The 15,034-nt window shown below is 41.8% G+C and overlaps 1 protein-coding gene across 1 annotated transcript in view; it reads left to right on the top strand.

Moving 5' to 3' along the window:
• zswim5 (zinc finger, SWIM-type containing 5) overlaps positions 1–14,304 on the top strand; it is a gene marked incomplete at its 3' end in the record, with an annotated part of 71,091 nt that extends 56,787 nt beyond the window's left edge. The window contains 14 exon segments of the mRNA XM_014004472.1: positions 185–372; positions 1,968–2,136; positions 3,582–3,730; positions 4,949–5,099; positions 6,639–6,815; positions 6,926–7,102; positions 7,697–7,843; positions 7,928–8,065; positions 11,826–11,977; positions 12,800–12,902; positions 12,998–13,133; positions 13,372–13,529; positions 13,623–13,786; positions 14,223–14,304. Coding sequence (XP_013859926.1) covers positions 185–372; positions 1,968–2,136; positions 3,582–3,730; positions 4,949–5,099; positions 6,639–6,815; positions 6,926–7,102; positions 7,697–7,843; positions 7,928–8,065; positions 11,826–11,977; positions 12,800–12,902; positions 12,998–13,133; positions 13,372–13,529; positions 13,623–13,786; positions 14,223–14,304 — 2,091 coding nt within the window.
• Positions 14,305–15,034: the final 730 nt, after the last annotated feature.

The following is a 15,034-nucleotide window of genomic DNA, read 5'->3' as shown; positions in this document are numbered from 1 at the left end:
GTGTGTGTGTGTGTGTGTGTGTGTGTGTGTGTGTGTGTGTGTGTGTGTGTGTGTGTGTGTGTGTTGTGCGTAGGGACAAGGAAGTAATTCACAAGGACTAGCTCAAGTCAAAATGCATGATAATAGTTTTGTGATTGCTCCATTTATAACTCACTTCTCTTTCTTTCCTTCCTCTTTTTTGCAGGATTTCACCTGAGCGGCACAGTAACGGAACCAGCCACGCCCGCCGAACCTGAGGTGACCCACAAGGTGGCCATCAGCTTTGACCGCTGCAAGATCACTTCCGTCACATGTGGCTGCGGGAACCGGGACATTTTCTACTGTGCGCATGTGGTGGCTCTTTCCCTTTATAGAATTCGCAAACCTGAACAGGTAATAACCTAAAAACATGCAGCGCAGACGTTCAATTTTACAGTGGTGGGCATGGTTCTGCCGATCCAATAGAAATAATTTTTCATTTAGGGGGATTAGTTTTTTTTAACTAACTTTGAAAACTGTTAGTGGTCTAGTTATTATTGGCTAAATTAAGTTTTGTCAACTTTAGGCCTGCTAACAGCTAACTAACAAACTAACAACAGTTGTCGTAGTGGTTGGTGATAAACTGTTTAGCATTAGCTGCTGCTATTTTTTWAAATTTGTTTAGTGGTTTAGTGTTACCTCTCCCTGGGCTGACATCTTATCGTGGTGGAGAGGTTTTTGAGTGTCCCAGTGATCCTAGGAGCTATGTTGTCGGGGGCTTCATGCCCCTGGTAGGGTCACCCAAGGCAAACAGGTCCTAGGTGAGGGATCAGACAATGTGCAGCCCAAAGATCACTACTGATGAGTACGATAAATGGACTGAGCGTTCCCTCGCCCGGACACGGGTCATCGGGGTCCCATTCTGGAGCCAGGCCTGGAGGTGGGGCACGTTGGCGAGCGGCTGGTGTCCAGGCTTTCGCCCATGGAGTCCGGTCGGGCACAGCCCGAAGACCCATGGGCTCACTACCTGTGGGAGGGGCCGTAGGGGTCAGGTGCAATGTGTGTTGGGCGGTGGTCTAAGGCGAGGACCTTGGCGGTCTGATCCTCGGCTACAGAAGCTGGCTCTAGAGACATGGAATGTCACCTCTCTGATGGGGAAGGAGCCTGAGCTGGTGTGTGAGGTTGAGAGGTTCCAACTAGATATAGTTGGACTCACCTCGACGCACCACTCTGGCTCTCTGGAATTGCCCATGCTGAGAGGCGCCGAGCAGGAGTGGGCATACTTATTGCCCCCCCATAGTTAAAAGTGACAAAAACAGTTATTTTATTGCAGTGATTATTTTAGAAACGTTACATTTACATCGCATCATGGATCACGTATTGATCAAATGCTGCTGCCGACTCATCCATGACGGGATGTAAATGTTACATTTTCTATAGTTAAAATTAATCACTGCAATAAATAACTATCTGTTTTTGTCACTTTTACAGTGGATTGCATCAACTCTGTTACATACAGAAGGGAAACTTCACCGAAGTGAAACATAAATCTGTGCATCTGTGTTTGATTACTCTGGCTGGCTTTCTCAAGGACCAGGATGTGACACAAAAATCTGAATTATGGAACTTAAAGTGAAAGTAGTCAAACTGAATTTTTAATAAACCAAAATACAGTTTCAAAGCAAATGAATTCAGATACTAAACTTTAAATTCTGTTTTGGTTTATTAAAATTCATTTTCAAACCAATGCATTCAATTTCAAATTATGCACATCCAGATTCAATCTGAGCAATTCAAATTCAATTCCTGCTGGCACAAGATTTATCCCATAAGCAAAGCTGTATTTTTAGTTTGAGTTACTGAAGCTAACTTTTGGTTAGCTGTGCCCACCACCGATATTCGATCACTGAAGGTCAAAATGTTGTTCTTTATAACTGACTGGTCACAGAGCTCCAGTTTATGTTGATGAAATGCACGTAATAAAAATGTCTTATGTGTGTCTGCTGCAGGTGAAGCTACGGCTGCCCATATCAGAAACATTGTTCCAGATGAACAGAGATCAGCTGCAGAAGCTGGTCCAGTATCTGATCACGGCCCACCACACCGAGGTGCTGCCCACGGCTCAGAAACTGGCTGACGAGATCCTCTCCTCCAACTCTGAGATCAACCAGGTTCACGGTGAGACTCCACCTCCCCTCCCCAACCTCTGCTTTTCACATTCTGCTGGGTGTTAAGTAAAGATGCAGGAAATTCTCGTTTCTCACCCGTCCTCCAAATCCACCAGCAACTGATTTGCTTTATTCCAGGAATGTATGACAGTCAACGGGGAAGTACAGGACTTGGCTTAAAAAAGTTCCAACTCTGTGGGGTGCATTCTATCCTTCTGCAGAGATATCTTCACAGCGACAGGCCGCACTTAAAAGCCCTCAGACTTGAAACATGCTGCATTGCTAGCCCACAGGCTCCCAAACGTCTAAGCACCTGATTACTTCAGGGAAGCAGCAAGCCAAGCTTCAAATGGCCCGTTTGATTTCTTAGTTTCATCTTCGCAGCCAATTCCTCCTCCCACCGGCAGGGATTGGTTGAATAAATCAGAGGAAAAAAGGAGGTGATTGATGAAATGGATGCAGAAGACGACATGCAGAAGAAGAAGGGGACGCTGAGAGGAAGAGACCAGGGAAATGGCACTCAGAGAGACGGGGGGAATGCAGATGGAGGGGAAAGGAAGGAGAGATGAAAGGGCCGGAGAAAGTACTTAGAAGGAACGACGGAGATCCACAGCAGCGCCACATCGGGGGGGGGGCAAGAAACCAGACACACCCTTTCAACAAACAGAAATCTTTGTTTCCATTTCATTCTTCTTGCTAAATGTTGACATTCTCAAACGCTTGCGTCCAGGAAGCCGCGCGCTCTGCTTCCTGTCTGTGTTTAACAAGGGGGATCATGGGGGTTGAAGTTCAGTCGATCCAGGAGAAGGACTGCCTTTTGAAGGAGCCGTGTTGCTGTTTGCTGCTGCGCTCTCTCACTCTCTCTCTCTTTCTCAGCCAGTTGGAAACACATCTCCGGGCTTTCCTCAGCGCGCTTCCTGTAAGATCAAAGCAGCTTCCCCCACCGGAGCGTATCTACGTTTCTCCACAGCACTACTTAGACACACACATGCTCACAACGAACTGAAGAAAAAATAAAGTTGACCTAACATTCCCTCAGTGGATGATTAACTTCACTCGAGCAGCGTTTCTCAGGTGCACTGTGGGTCTAATGTAAAACTTAAAGGTATCAAAGCAGTGCGGTTTTGCAACAAGCTTTTAAATGAGTAAAATGTGGTTTCTGGATAAGATTTCAAACGAACAGATCACATTTTAAATTAAAAAATGACTGATGAGCTCAAGAAACAGAAATCTTTCTTTCAGAAGGAGGTAGACTAAAACTAAACTGTCAACAGGTTTTTGTCTTTGGCCGTGATTTGAAAACAGGATGTGTACACGTAAATACGCAAATCTTAATAGTTTAAAACCAGCTGTGACCAAAGCATGTTGTGTTCTTGAGTTACTGCCTGCTTACATTTCTTGCTTTTTATGAGAGTTTGTGCTTGTTATTTACCGTTTGTGTTTGGATATTCTCAGGCGCTCCAGACCCAACTGCAGGAGCCAGCATCGATGATGACAACTGTTGGCATCTGGACGAGGATCAAGTCAGGGAGCAGGTCAAACAGTTTCTGTCCCAGGGAGGATACTATGGCTCCGGGAAGCAGCTCAACTCCATGTTTGCTAAGGTCTATATCAGTAGTTATTTACAATTATGAGTCACAAATGATGATTCATGCTCTAAAACCTGAAGAAAATAAAAATAAAAATCATCAAAATAACTAGGATTCTTTCCAACAAAACACATGAATCAAAGTTTGATATGCACTTCAGTTTTGAGGTCATGGTTCCAATGCTGGTTTGGTTTAACAGGAAAATGGATGCTAAATTCTAATTGTTTTTTACTTGTCTTTTATAAAATAGACAATTATCCTCCAAAACACAAGAATGGAAAAACAATCTTCCATTGTTAAATGTAAGGCTTGCACAAAAGTATAGAATTTGTCAGCTGCTAATTGTATTTTTCTATTCGGGGGATAAAAAACAACCTTTGRTCACATTGTTCCATCATTAAGTTTGAACTGTAAACAGTTGTACAATCGCGCCAACAAACACGGGCCACTCTTTTATCAAGAAAATAGTAAAAACAAACAAACAAACAAAAAACAAGGAAATGGTTGTTTCAGTTTATATGGCCTAAATCTGACTTAAAAGGGCAATAAATGCCTGGTTACATATTTACCAGTGTTTATTAGATGCCAGGGGGRATATGTGCAAATAATGGCATCTTTGGCTTTCCGTACATCCACTCCTCACAGATTCTTATACATGTTTTAATACTGCTTCACTGTTTTCCCACTGTGTCGAGATATTGAAGTTGTCTTGCTATCATTTTTGGAAATTCACTTATTCACTTTCTTGCTAACAGTTGGGTCAGATCGATACAACTCTTATCTTTTACTAAGTAAATCTGCATTTTGACAAAAAATGTTCAATTGCCTTTTTTTTACTCTTATTCAAGGAACTAAAATTTTTCAGATCGTGGTTGATTTGTTTGCAGTCTTAAGTCCCACAGTGGTTAAACAAAAGGTAATAAGATAAATGAATAAAGATTTGCAGAGCAGTTCACTTGGAAGAAGGAAGTGTACAAAAACCGGAATCTCTTATTATTTGCCTTTTTATGTTAAAAAATACAGAATTTCTCTGATCTTTGTTTGTTTGTTTTTTTGCTTGCTTGTTTGTTTTCTCTGTTTATGTTGATTTGACAACCATGTTCGCTGTCTGCCTCCTTGTTTTGTGTCCTGAATGCCTTAATTTACAGATAAGCTGTTTTTGGTTTTTGTGATTGACACAAGCAGCACACGAATTAGCATCACATGAATTCAGATGTTTTTACGTCTCTTCAGGTGCGGGAAATGCTTCGAATGCGGGATTCTAATGGCGCCCGAATGCTAACGCTAATAACGGAACAATTCATGGCGGACCCTCGACTGTCACTGTGGAGACAACAAGGCACTGGGATGACAGACAAGTGCCGGCAGCTCTGGGATGAGCTAGGTGAGAGCTTTTATGACACATCTAAAATAAATACAAAAGACKTATCCTTTACCATATTTTCAGCATYGCTGAGTCAGCTCCCTAGTCGGTTCATCAATCACTGCAGGTCAGACAGCAAGCTCTGCAGAAACGTCCAGCGCGTCGGTGCCTGAGACAAATACCCTGTCACCTGGCCGGGGCCAGCACGTTCAGGTTTATCCAGTGGGCTGCTCCCCCCTCCTGCCCCTCGGCTTCTCCTCCAGTTCCCCTGCATGCGGCGAATGATAAAGGCTGCCGATCAATACTGCTGCTCAACTTCTCTGCGATCAATCTCAGCATTTAGGAGGTCAATAGGAACACTTCCCGAGTGAGCGAGTGAGATCATGACACAGACAGAAATAACAGCCAGACAGTCGGATCATTTTTCTCCGCGAGGCCCACGTCTGACAGTTGCCACAGCTGGAGGTTTGGGTGCGTGCAACAGATGCGATGACGTCTGTAGTTAAAAGGCGTTAAAGATGGCCACTAGAGTYGACTCTTTTTTGACTAATTTTTTTATACAAAAAAAATAATAATTCAAGAATATGCTGGATATAGAGGTCAGATTTGTTTTGCTTTGTAAAAACATGCAGAATACTTTCTTCTCATTGAAATTTTCTTAATGCATTCATTAAGTCAATGACAACTGCAGAAATGTCTGTTTTGATGTAAAAAAACAAAAACAAAAAAGAAATCCTTATATTATAACCATGAAATGTGCCGAGACCCATTTGTTCCAGCCACATATTTCCAGTATTGGATAAGTCAAAACATTTTTATTTTTTAAGTCTGATTTGAAAAGATTAGACAATAAAACTTCTTTGTGTTTTGAGCGTTTAGTTTCTGCAAATAGAAATAGTTTTTATTGATTCATTATGACAATATTAAATAGAAAAGTCACATCAAACATTAAATCACCGAAGTTGAAGGATGGTGGGGTGTGATTTTCTTCTTCATGAAAACATTTTGTTTGTTGGCTCTGCATGAACAAGAAAAGTCAAATTTACGTTCAGTTATTGTATCGTACTAATGTTGCTCAGCTCCTGCTAATTGATATGATGTCACAATGCAACACAGCAAGAGTGTAAGACGCAGATGGAGGAGACGAAGTGAAGTGGAAAAATTCTGGAAGAAATCTCATGTTTTGTGTAGTTTTCTGCTGTTCTGATTGTTCTAACTGAGAAAAGGGAGAAAGGTTGTCATACACAAAGGTGAGAAATGTAGAAATCTCAGAACAACACAGTAAAAAGTGGATTTTAAAGCTACGCCTTTGGAATCTGCTAAAGCTGATGTCTGCAGCGACGAGGTGTGTTAGCTAGCTATCTTGTGTTTTTGTGTTTATAATGCATTAGGTGWTTGTAAAAATGTACAATGGTTTCCTCCTTAGTCATTTTACTTCCTGCCCTCCATTTATAATTGTGCGTCATCAGAACCACTGAAACCCAGCTGTTTAGAACACCACTCCAGAGTTTCTGCATCTTTTACCCCCTGATATTTGACCACTGCTTCTCTTGTCTCCAGGTGCACTGTGGGTGTGCGTTGTGCTTAATCCCCACTGCAAGAGCGAGGAGAAGAGCAGCTGGCTGAGGCAGCTGAAGAAGTGGGGCGACATGGACGTGTGCCCACTGGAAGATGGCAACTACGGCAGCGAGCTTCCGAACATCACCAACGCCCTGCCGCAGAGCAACCTCGCACAAGGTTTGCACAGAAACACACATCTGACCGGTGCGATTACTCTGTAACAGAAACAAACCAGGAAGGATGAAAGCATTGCTGTGACGTGTACTGACTGCGCTGCATTGTGTCAGACTCTCTGTCCAGGCCGAGGCGGACGGTGTTCAGTCGAGCCGTGGAGGCCTGCGACCTCCACTGGCAGGACAGCCACCTGCAGAGGATCATCAGCAGCGACTTCTACATGTCTCCGTCCTATCAGAGAGAGGGGGAGAGCCTGCTGTTCAACCCACAGGGGCTGCCGCTGTGGCTCGGTACAGACCCAGAAAATAGTTCTCACTTTTTTAGTTGCGTAATTTGCCGCCTGCAGTGCACAATTTATTAGGCTTCATAGATATTTAGGCCAAAAAGTGTACACTGAGAAATGCACACACACTTTCTGCTCCTCTAGACGGCAGACAAACTTTCTGTCTACAAAGACCGACGGTGCTCATGTGACAGTTCCACACATCGTTTTTACTTCTGCTGAAATCTGAACCAACCAACACACACACACACACACACACACACACACACACACACACACACACACACACGCGCGCGCGCACGCACAGTAATTCTGCTGATACTGAAGCCAGTATCTGCAGTAAGCAGCTTCCAGCTAAGATCTGTCAGATTCTGCAACTTAAGCCAGCTATCACACACAAACACACACAGACACACACACAGGCTTTCTGCTGAGACTGCACAGTGTGTATGTGTAAGCATGTTTGTTGGAGTCTAACCCTAAGCTTGTGCGAGTTGTGAGTCTGTGCAAAAGCAGCTGAGGATGTATTTGTAAAAAAGACTTGAATTATTATTATTTTCTTTTGTCCTGACCTCACTCTGTTTTCCCGTCCACCACACAGACCACGTCCCAACAGCGTGTGCCCGCGTCGACGCCCTGCGCTCCCACGGTTACACCAGGGAAGCCCTGCGATTGGCTGTGGCCATCATCAACACGCTCCGCCTCCAGCAGCAGAGACAGATGGACATCTACAAGCACCAAAAGAAGGGTACAGCGTGTTCACGAAACGGTTTCCTTCCTGAAGGAGGTGCAGTCGTTTGAGCGCTGACCGCCTCTCTCTTTCTGTCCTCAGAGCTGCTGCAGAGAGGGGTTACCTCCACCACCAACCTGGAGGGTTGGGTGGGTCATCCCTTAGACCCCATTGGTTGTTTGTTCCTCACCCTCACCGAAACGTGCAGAGTGGATGATGACAGCACCATGGACACCGGAGGTATGAAGTCATGTATTTACACAGGATCTCTAGTATCTCATAGAGCAGGGGTCTGCAACCTTTACGATCAAAAGAGCCATTTGTGCTCCTTGGCTCACTAATAAAATGTGTCCAGAGCCGCAAAACAAGCTACGAATGTGATTATCAACTGGTGGTCCGCGGACCTTTTCGAGGTTCTTTCGGGAACCTTTACGGTCAGTAGAGGTGACATTATAAAACAAAAAAATTTGTATTATTATTATTATTATTATTATTATTATTATTATTATTATTATTATTATTTATTGTACACATCAGAAAGAACAGATTTGTGTAAACAAGAAAAATACTGTGTATAATTTATACCAAATTTCATAAAAACTAGTACAACTGAATTATTCAGGCATATTTTTTAAAATCTTATTATTATGTAGTCTTCAAATTCTTTAAAGGCAATTCTGATGGATTTGAGAGAAAGATCATAGAAAGAAGTTAGATTATTTAAGAAAACAACAGGCTAGCATGAGCTAATATGTTTAACTTTTTGTTTCAGTATTGATCACATCATACAACTTGGTTTCTGTTGTGGGTATACAAACACCCCCAAAAATTATTGTTATGTTTGGTCATATTTTCAAAGAGCCACTGCATAGGGGCCAAAGAGCCACATGTGGCCCTACATCCGCAGGTTGCAGACCCCCGTCACAGAGGTACAACCTATTTCAAAGATGTAAGCAAAAGGGCAAAACAGTGTTGTGTTTTTACAAACTCAGAACTTTGCCCAAATAAAATGTTAAAAATAACTTTTTTCTTTTACCTTTTTTAAGTAAGCCAACGTTTACTGATCGTTTGAAACTTTGGGATCACCGTGGCCATAGAAGAAGCCACACCCATTTTACCGGGTCACTCCACCCATAATAAAACGGATGCATCCCCGTAAAATTTCCCATCATATTTTAGAAACATACAGACTTATTCAAAACTGTCTCTTCTCTAATTCTAAAGTGTTTGTATTGATAAAAACAAACTCCAGTCAGAGAAACATTTACACTTGGGTCAAACATCAATAAATGTTTGTTTAGTATCGTTTCCGTTTCAATAAATATTTTCATCCATTCATTCTGTGTTTGTATTTCTACCTTTACCTCAGTGCTTTTATCAGCACAAGTATGGCAGCGACAATATTAAAGGAACAAAGTAATAAAGCTGGTAAAGCACATCCCTATAATATTGTTTCATAGCACAAATGGGAGAGGTGTGCAGGTGTGTGTGTGTTTGTGTTGTGTGTCCCAGTATGGCTTTTTATCTAACAGCGCCACCGCCACAATATTGGTGATTTCAAATGTTTTTATGTTAGTATAATCTTCTTACTGTCTATAAATAATAAGATTAGCACCTTTGGACCAGTTCATCAAGGATATATGACAGATTAAGTTGCCCCAGCATTCTAAAATCATTATAACTGGCCTGTTGATGGTTTATTTCAKTTACGTTTGCCACACAGTCTCAATATAAGAATATAATGTAGTCATGTAGAGAAATACTAAAATATTGTCTATCTCTGGATCTGTAGTGCTAAAAGGGGTAAAAATGTAATAGTAAATGTACAAAGATGAACATATTTATTAAAATAGTTGGCTACAAAGAGCAGAAAAAGGTAAATTTTATATATTAGTACAAAATGTCCCAGGTATGAAGTGGTGGTACGACGTAACCCTGAGCTGTTGAAGCATGTGCTGGTTGTAGCTCCTCAGGATAGTTTTCCGTTTCTCTCCGCTTCATTTCATCGTCTTAAGATTTAAACTGATGCTCGGGGTTGAACATCTTGCCTTCATATAATCATCACAAAATAAATCCTCGTTTGCAGACGTTCCCACTGAGAAGCTAGAATGAAAACCATCCTCTCAGTTGTGCATCCTACTTTGAGCCTGCAGCGCTGCAGATCCCTCAGTCTGTTAAACCTTCACTGGGAACTTTATTAACTTGTACCTCGGTGAAAGTACAAATCATGTCCCGAGCCTGGTCCCAGGTTGGGTTCAAGAATTTTTTTTTTTTTTACTAAACATAATTCCTGGCACGCTTCAGCAGAGTAATTCAGAGCAGAGGGGATCAGACTCGACTAACGGCGACTCGTCACACAACAGACGCCATGTTCTTACACGAGGATTGTCCGCTGTTGAGCCGATATAAACTAGTAGAGCATGAATGGGTGGGATTGGAACAGCCTGCTCATTTACAACACGGCTCTGCTTGTGTGTGTGTTCATGTATAGAATCCATCCACATTTGCATTTTTCACCCTACCCAGGGAGGTTTTTTTTTTTTTTTTTTTTTTTTTTTTTTTTTTGCCCCTCTCTGCACCAGTGGCCATTACAACAGATCAGAATAGAGGCTGGGTTTGGTCATTGTCTCCAGGCTACAGGGAAGTATTGTCAGCGTGAACAATGCTGACCACTGGCGCAGCCATCTGTGTCTCTGTGTACTCTGGTTAAAGTGACTCGTGTTGGTCTCAGGCTGGTTTTGGAATCTGAGGAATGAGCTCTGATAGGTTCGTGTAATTTCATATCATCCCGGTGACCATGTCTTGGGGAGAACAGCTGGAAACATCTGCTACGCAGTGGGCAGACTCGGGCTGTGGATCATCCAATCCAAATGCACCTTTTATTTTATTTTCTTTAGCCTTTTCAAATCAACCAATGGAGTGCTGGGGGAAATAAAAGCCATGAATAATGAAGTGGGTTTCAGTCTGTAGAACCAGTTTCCTTCTCTCTCCTCAGTCTCGACACATGCTCAGACACACACTGCTTCTCCACACACGTATCTGTGGAATAAACAGGATTTAAGGGGATCTTTTGCTCAGAGGGGATTTAAGCCCAGCGATGGGGCAGGGGAGCGAGAGCGAACAAATGGGCACCAATCAACAGCTGAGGCTCTTGGGGCATCTGTTCTCACTTATAGTTAGAAAGCTTTAGTGTAGGCAGTGTGGTCGGTTTAGATTCTTTAAAAGAATCTAAAATATGGGTTGTTTTACTCACAATTTTATCACATTTAATTACTTGAGTGCCTATGTTGGTGTTTTTTAATAAGTTATTGTTTATCTACTCACTTTAGGGTCATTCTTTTAAAACAACTTACATTTCAAGTTCATCTTTACCCCAAAATAATCCATCTGTGAGGAATATACTCAGTTTAATATGTAAATATTTATGTAAAAAAAGTTAGACAGCTTTTATAAAAAGTATTTTATTTGACTTTTTACTTTATTTTTTACTAGTTTTGCACCAACTGCAGTTTTCTGACCTATCACTAATCTTTAAAAAAGCCTGACCTGCCAAATCAGATTTTGGCCGATACTTAATTTTTTAACTTTTTTTACTTACTTTTTTTTATAACTGTCAGATGATAAGGTCACAATACACCTTCAATGTTCCTATCATTTTTTAATGAACATTGAATAATACCCCTGAAACAGTACAAACTTGTGTTTAACTGGACAACAGCTCTCTTTCTCATTAGAGCAAAAGGGGGACAGCGGCTGATTTTCAGACTTTTGCTGAGGTGTCGCTATCGGCCGATCACCCAAAATTAAGGAAATCAGAGCCAATAAGACAGTGGCCAAGTTCCTCCTCTTAAAACGCCTGATAACTGATGAAGGTTTAGGTTTGTAAAATTTGGAAGAAAAGTCCTGTCATCGTTATGAACTAATCTTTAATAAAAAGGCATGAGTATTTCTTCCGTTTTGTTATAAAAGAATCATTGTTCCTTCCCCTCTTTCTTTGTAGACGGTGACCCCAGACCTCCAGTCTACCACCATGTGCCAGTGTGGGGGAGTCCAGATGGGGGCGAGTCCTACCTGACTCTGGCCCTAGAGGTGGCTCTGATGGGTATGGGCCAGCAGAGAATAATGCCAGAGGGACTATACGCCCAGGATAAGGTAATCATTTCTATAGCTGAACAACTTTCCTCATAGAGAACAAGATGATGTCAGGATGCTTGACTTCTCTTTAAAATTACAGATGCTTTAATGAAGTATAATAACGCCCCTGTGCATTTTAAAAAAAAAAACCTCTCTTCCTGTGAATTTGCCCGTTGAAGGCAATGTTGCCATGAGAGAAAATCACTATAATTTAACATCAGTTGGAAGTAAATGCCATGCAAAAAGCGAGAAAAGGTCATGCCATTTTTGTTTCTTGAAAAACAAGCAGAAAGTCACAGTACTTAAGTTCACTGTGAGTTAGAATAAATCCGAGGAGCATTTCTTTGTGTAAATGGTAATCTGCTTTTGGGCGGCTTAGAACGGCTGCCGCAGACCTTTCTTAATGTCACTGGAATTAGCGGCAATATTAATGTTTTTAAGCAGGAGGTGCATTTAAAACCAGTCACATGCATGAAAGGACCTCGCTCTGGATTCTTGGCAGGAATGAAATCACTTCAAATACAAAAGATCTGCAGAAATGTACGAGTGAGAAGTATTAAAGTACCCTGCTGCTTCTCTAATATCTGTGAACTTTCTTAAAAGGTTTTGAAACTTCAAAGATTAACGATCTTTACCTGCAGGACTCGTTTCTGTGTATGTTTGTGAATAATATATAYTACAGTATTCTGTGTTTATTATGTATACATTTACAGAAAAGTCATCTGTATTGGAAGAATCAAGCGTTCATTTCTGTGGCCTCTTCAGAACATCGACCTCTCTTTGTCCCGTCATCTTTACATAAACGTGACTGTTCTGTTCTGTGTTTTCTACCTGTTCTAGGTGTGTCGCAACGAAGAACAGATCGTTTCAAAGCTGCAAGAACTGGAGTTGGATGACCTCCTGGTTCAGACGCTTCGGAAGCAGGCCATCCAGTTACTGGAGGGTACGTCTAGCACGCCTGTCGCATAATTGTCTCTGAATGTAATTATTGTAGACCAGTGTCCCGAGTAACAGTCCCTTTTCTCCTCTTGGTCTCAGCTGGTCCGTTCGGTGGGCTCGGGGAAGTCATTCACAGAGAAAGTGTCCCCATGCACACGTTTGCCAAATATCTTTTCTCTGCTCTGCTGCCACATGACGCGGACCTGGCTTATAAAGTGGCTTTGCGTGCAATGAGGTCTGATCTGCACTCACCAAAATGTGCAAAACAAAACAAACTGTTTATTCCTACWAGTCAAACTCTGATGTTACATGTTGTGCAAAAAGAATCCCTGTTTTTTAAAGTGATGGTTCCGATATTTAGAAGTGGAGTTTATTTATCTTCATGACTGAAGCATTCACTGCAGTAGTGTATCCTGATGATTGTGCTAAAGTCAGAGAAATCTCACCCAGATCTTGTTCTTTGCCCACAAAAGGCTGCCGGTGCTGGAGTCGTCAGCAGGTTCTGGGGACGTCGGGCACCCGCATCACGGCATCTCTATCGTTCCGAGCAGATACCCCCGCTGGTTCACCCTGGGCCACCTGGAGTCCCAGCAGTGTGAGCTCGCCTCGACCATGCTCACCGCTGCTAAAGGTACAGCCACAACATCCTCGTGAAGAGAAAAGCTGTTGTTTAAAAAGCTCTAAGTTTGCCCTCCTTTTTGTTTGTTTTTTGTTGCCCCCTAAGGAGACATGTTGAGACTGCGGACGGTGCTGGAGGCCATCCAGAAAAACATCCACTCCTCTTCCCTAATCTTCAAACTGGCCCAGGACGCCTTTAAGATCGCCACGCCCGCAGACAGCCCTCCAGATATAACCCTGCTCAACGTGGCGCTGGAGCTGGGACTGCAGGTACAGATGTGTTCAAATCATCAGTTTCACAGCCGAAGGGAGCGAGGGAAAAAAAACAACAACTGCAGCTTCTTTTAACATGTAAGGGTTTTTTCTTGTGGGCATCCACAGCTGCTCTACAAATTAACACAGGAAAACATTACGTCCAGTTTGACCATTGTTGACGAGAAGAAACCACATGATTAAAGGGTTCCAGGGTGCAGTCAGACAAATGCCACAGAATAACCGCTCGCTGTGGCGTTACCTGCCTCTGTCTGCAGCGAGAGGATCCTTGTCAATAATGTGCAATTTTAAAGCACACACAGATGAAGATGTAAAAAAAAATTACAGTTATTACACATTTTCCATAAGCTACCATTTTATTGAAAATTTACAACATAAAAAATGTAAATGTTTTTCTAACCTTTGTTGAATGTTTGCTTTGTGGGTTTTTCAGGTGATGAGGATGACTCTGTCCACTCTGAACTGGAGGAGGAGAGAGATGGTCCGCTGGCTGGTAACCTGCGCCACCGAAGTTGGTATGTGCCTCAATTTTACAAGCTCCAATGAAATCTAGCACCTAAAACACGATTCTAGTTATTTCTCTATGGAGGGTTTGGATTCTTATGTTTCCTGCAATCCATCCTAATTCAGCTGTAAGGGTTGCTTTCAATTAGAACTGAATATGAAGAAAAACATTTAGAATCTTGTCGGTTCACCGTGTGGAGACACAAAATACATTTTCCCCACAAGCTGTTTAATATTTTAATAATGGCACAAGAAAACTCGTTCAATCAGTTATTAAAGAAGATGCATTTGTGCATGAGTAGCCTTTAAACAAACCGTCTCAAGTGTGATGGAAGATTTAAAAAAAACAAAGTTACTTTAAAAGAAAACGTTCATTAAAATCATGCAGGTTGTGAGTTTTTAGCAGCCATCCAGCAGCGGTGTAACGTGTGCACAGCAAGGTTATAATAGTTTAGGATTTTTCATTATAGTTTAGTTTTATTTTGTTTTGACTTGTTTTCTTTTAATTCAGTTAGCTTTAATTAGTTTTTACAGTGGATTTGGTAGTTTTTATTAGTTATTAATACATTTTTAATGCTTAGTTTTAGTTTAGTTTTTATTAGTTCTAGTATTAGTTTTTATTACAGTGTATTTGCCAAACCATCCTCCAGCTTGTGATGTTCCTGTGAGTTAACTAACCAGCAGCTATTTGGTCACTAGTTAAAGCAGTCCATTATAGCAACACCTTCATAAAATAATTGC

This window comes from Austrofundulus limnaeus, unplaced genomic scaffold, assembly GCF_001266775.1.
Source record: "Austrofundulus limnaeus strain Quisiro unplaced genomic scaffold, Austrofundulus_limnaeus-1.0 Scaffold24, whole genome shotgun sequence".
Taxonomy (NCBI): domain Eukaryota; kingdom Metazoa; phylum Chordata; class Actinopteri; order Cyprinodontiformes; family Rivulidae; genus Austrofundulus; species Austrofundulus limnaeus.
Note: the sequence above shows the minus strand (reverse complement) of the source record. Positions and strands in the feature narration are given on the sequence as shown.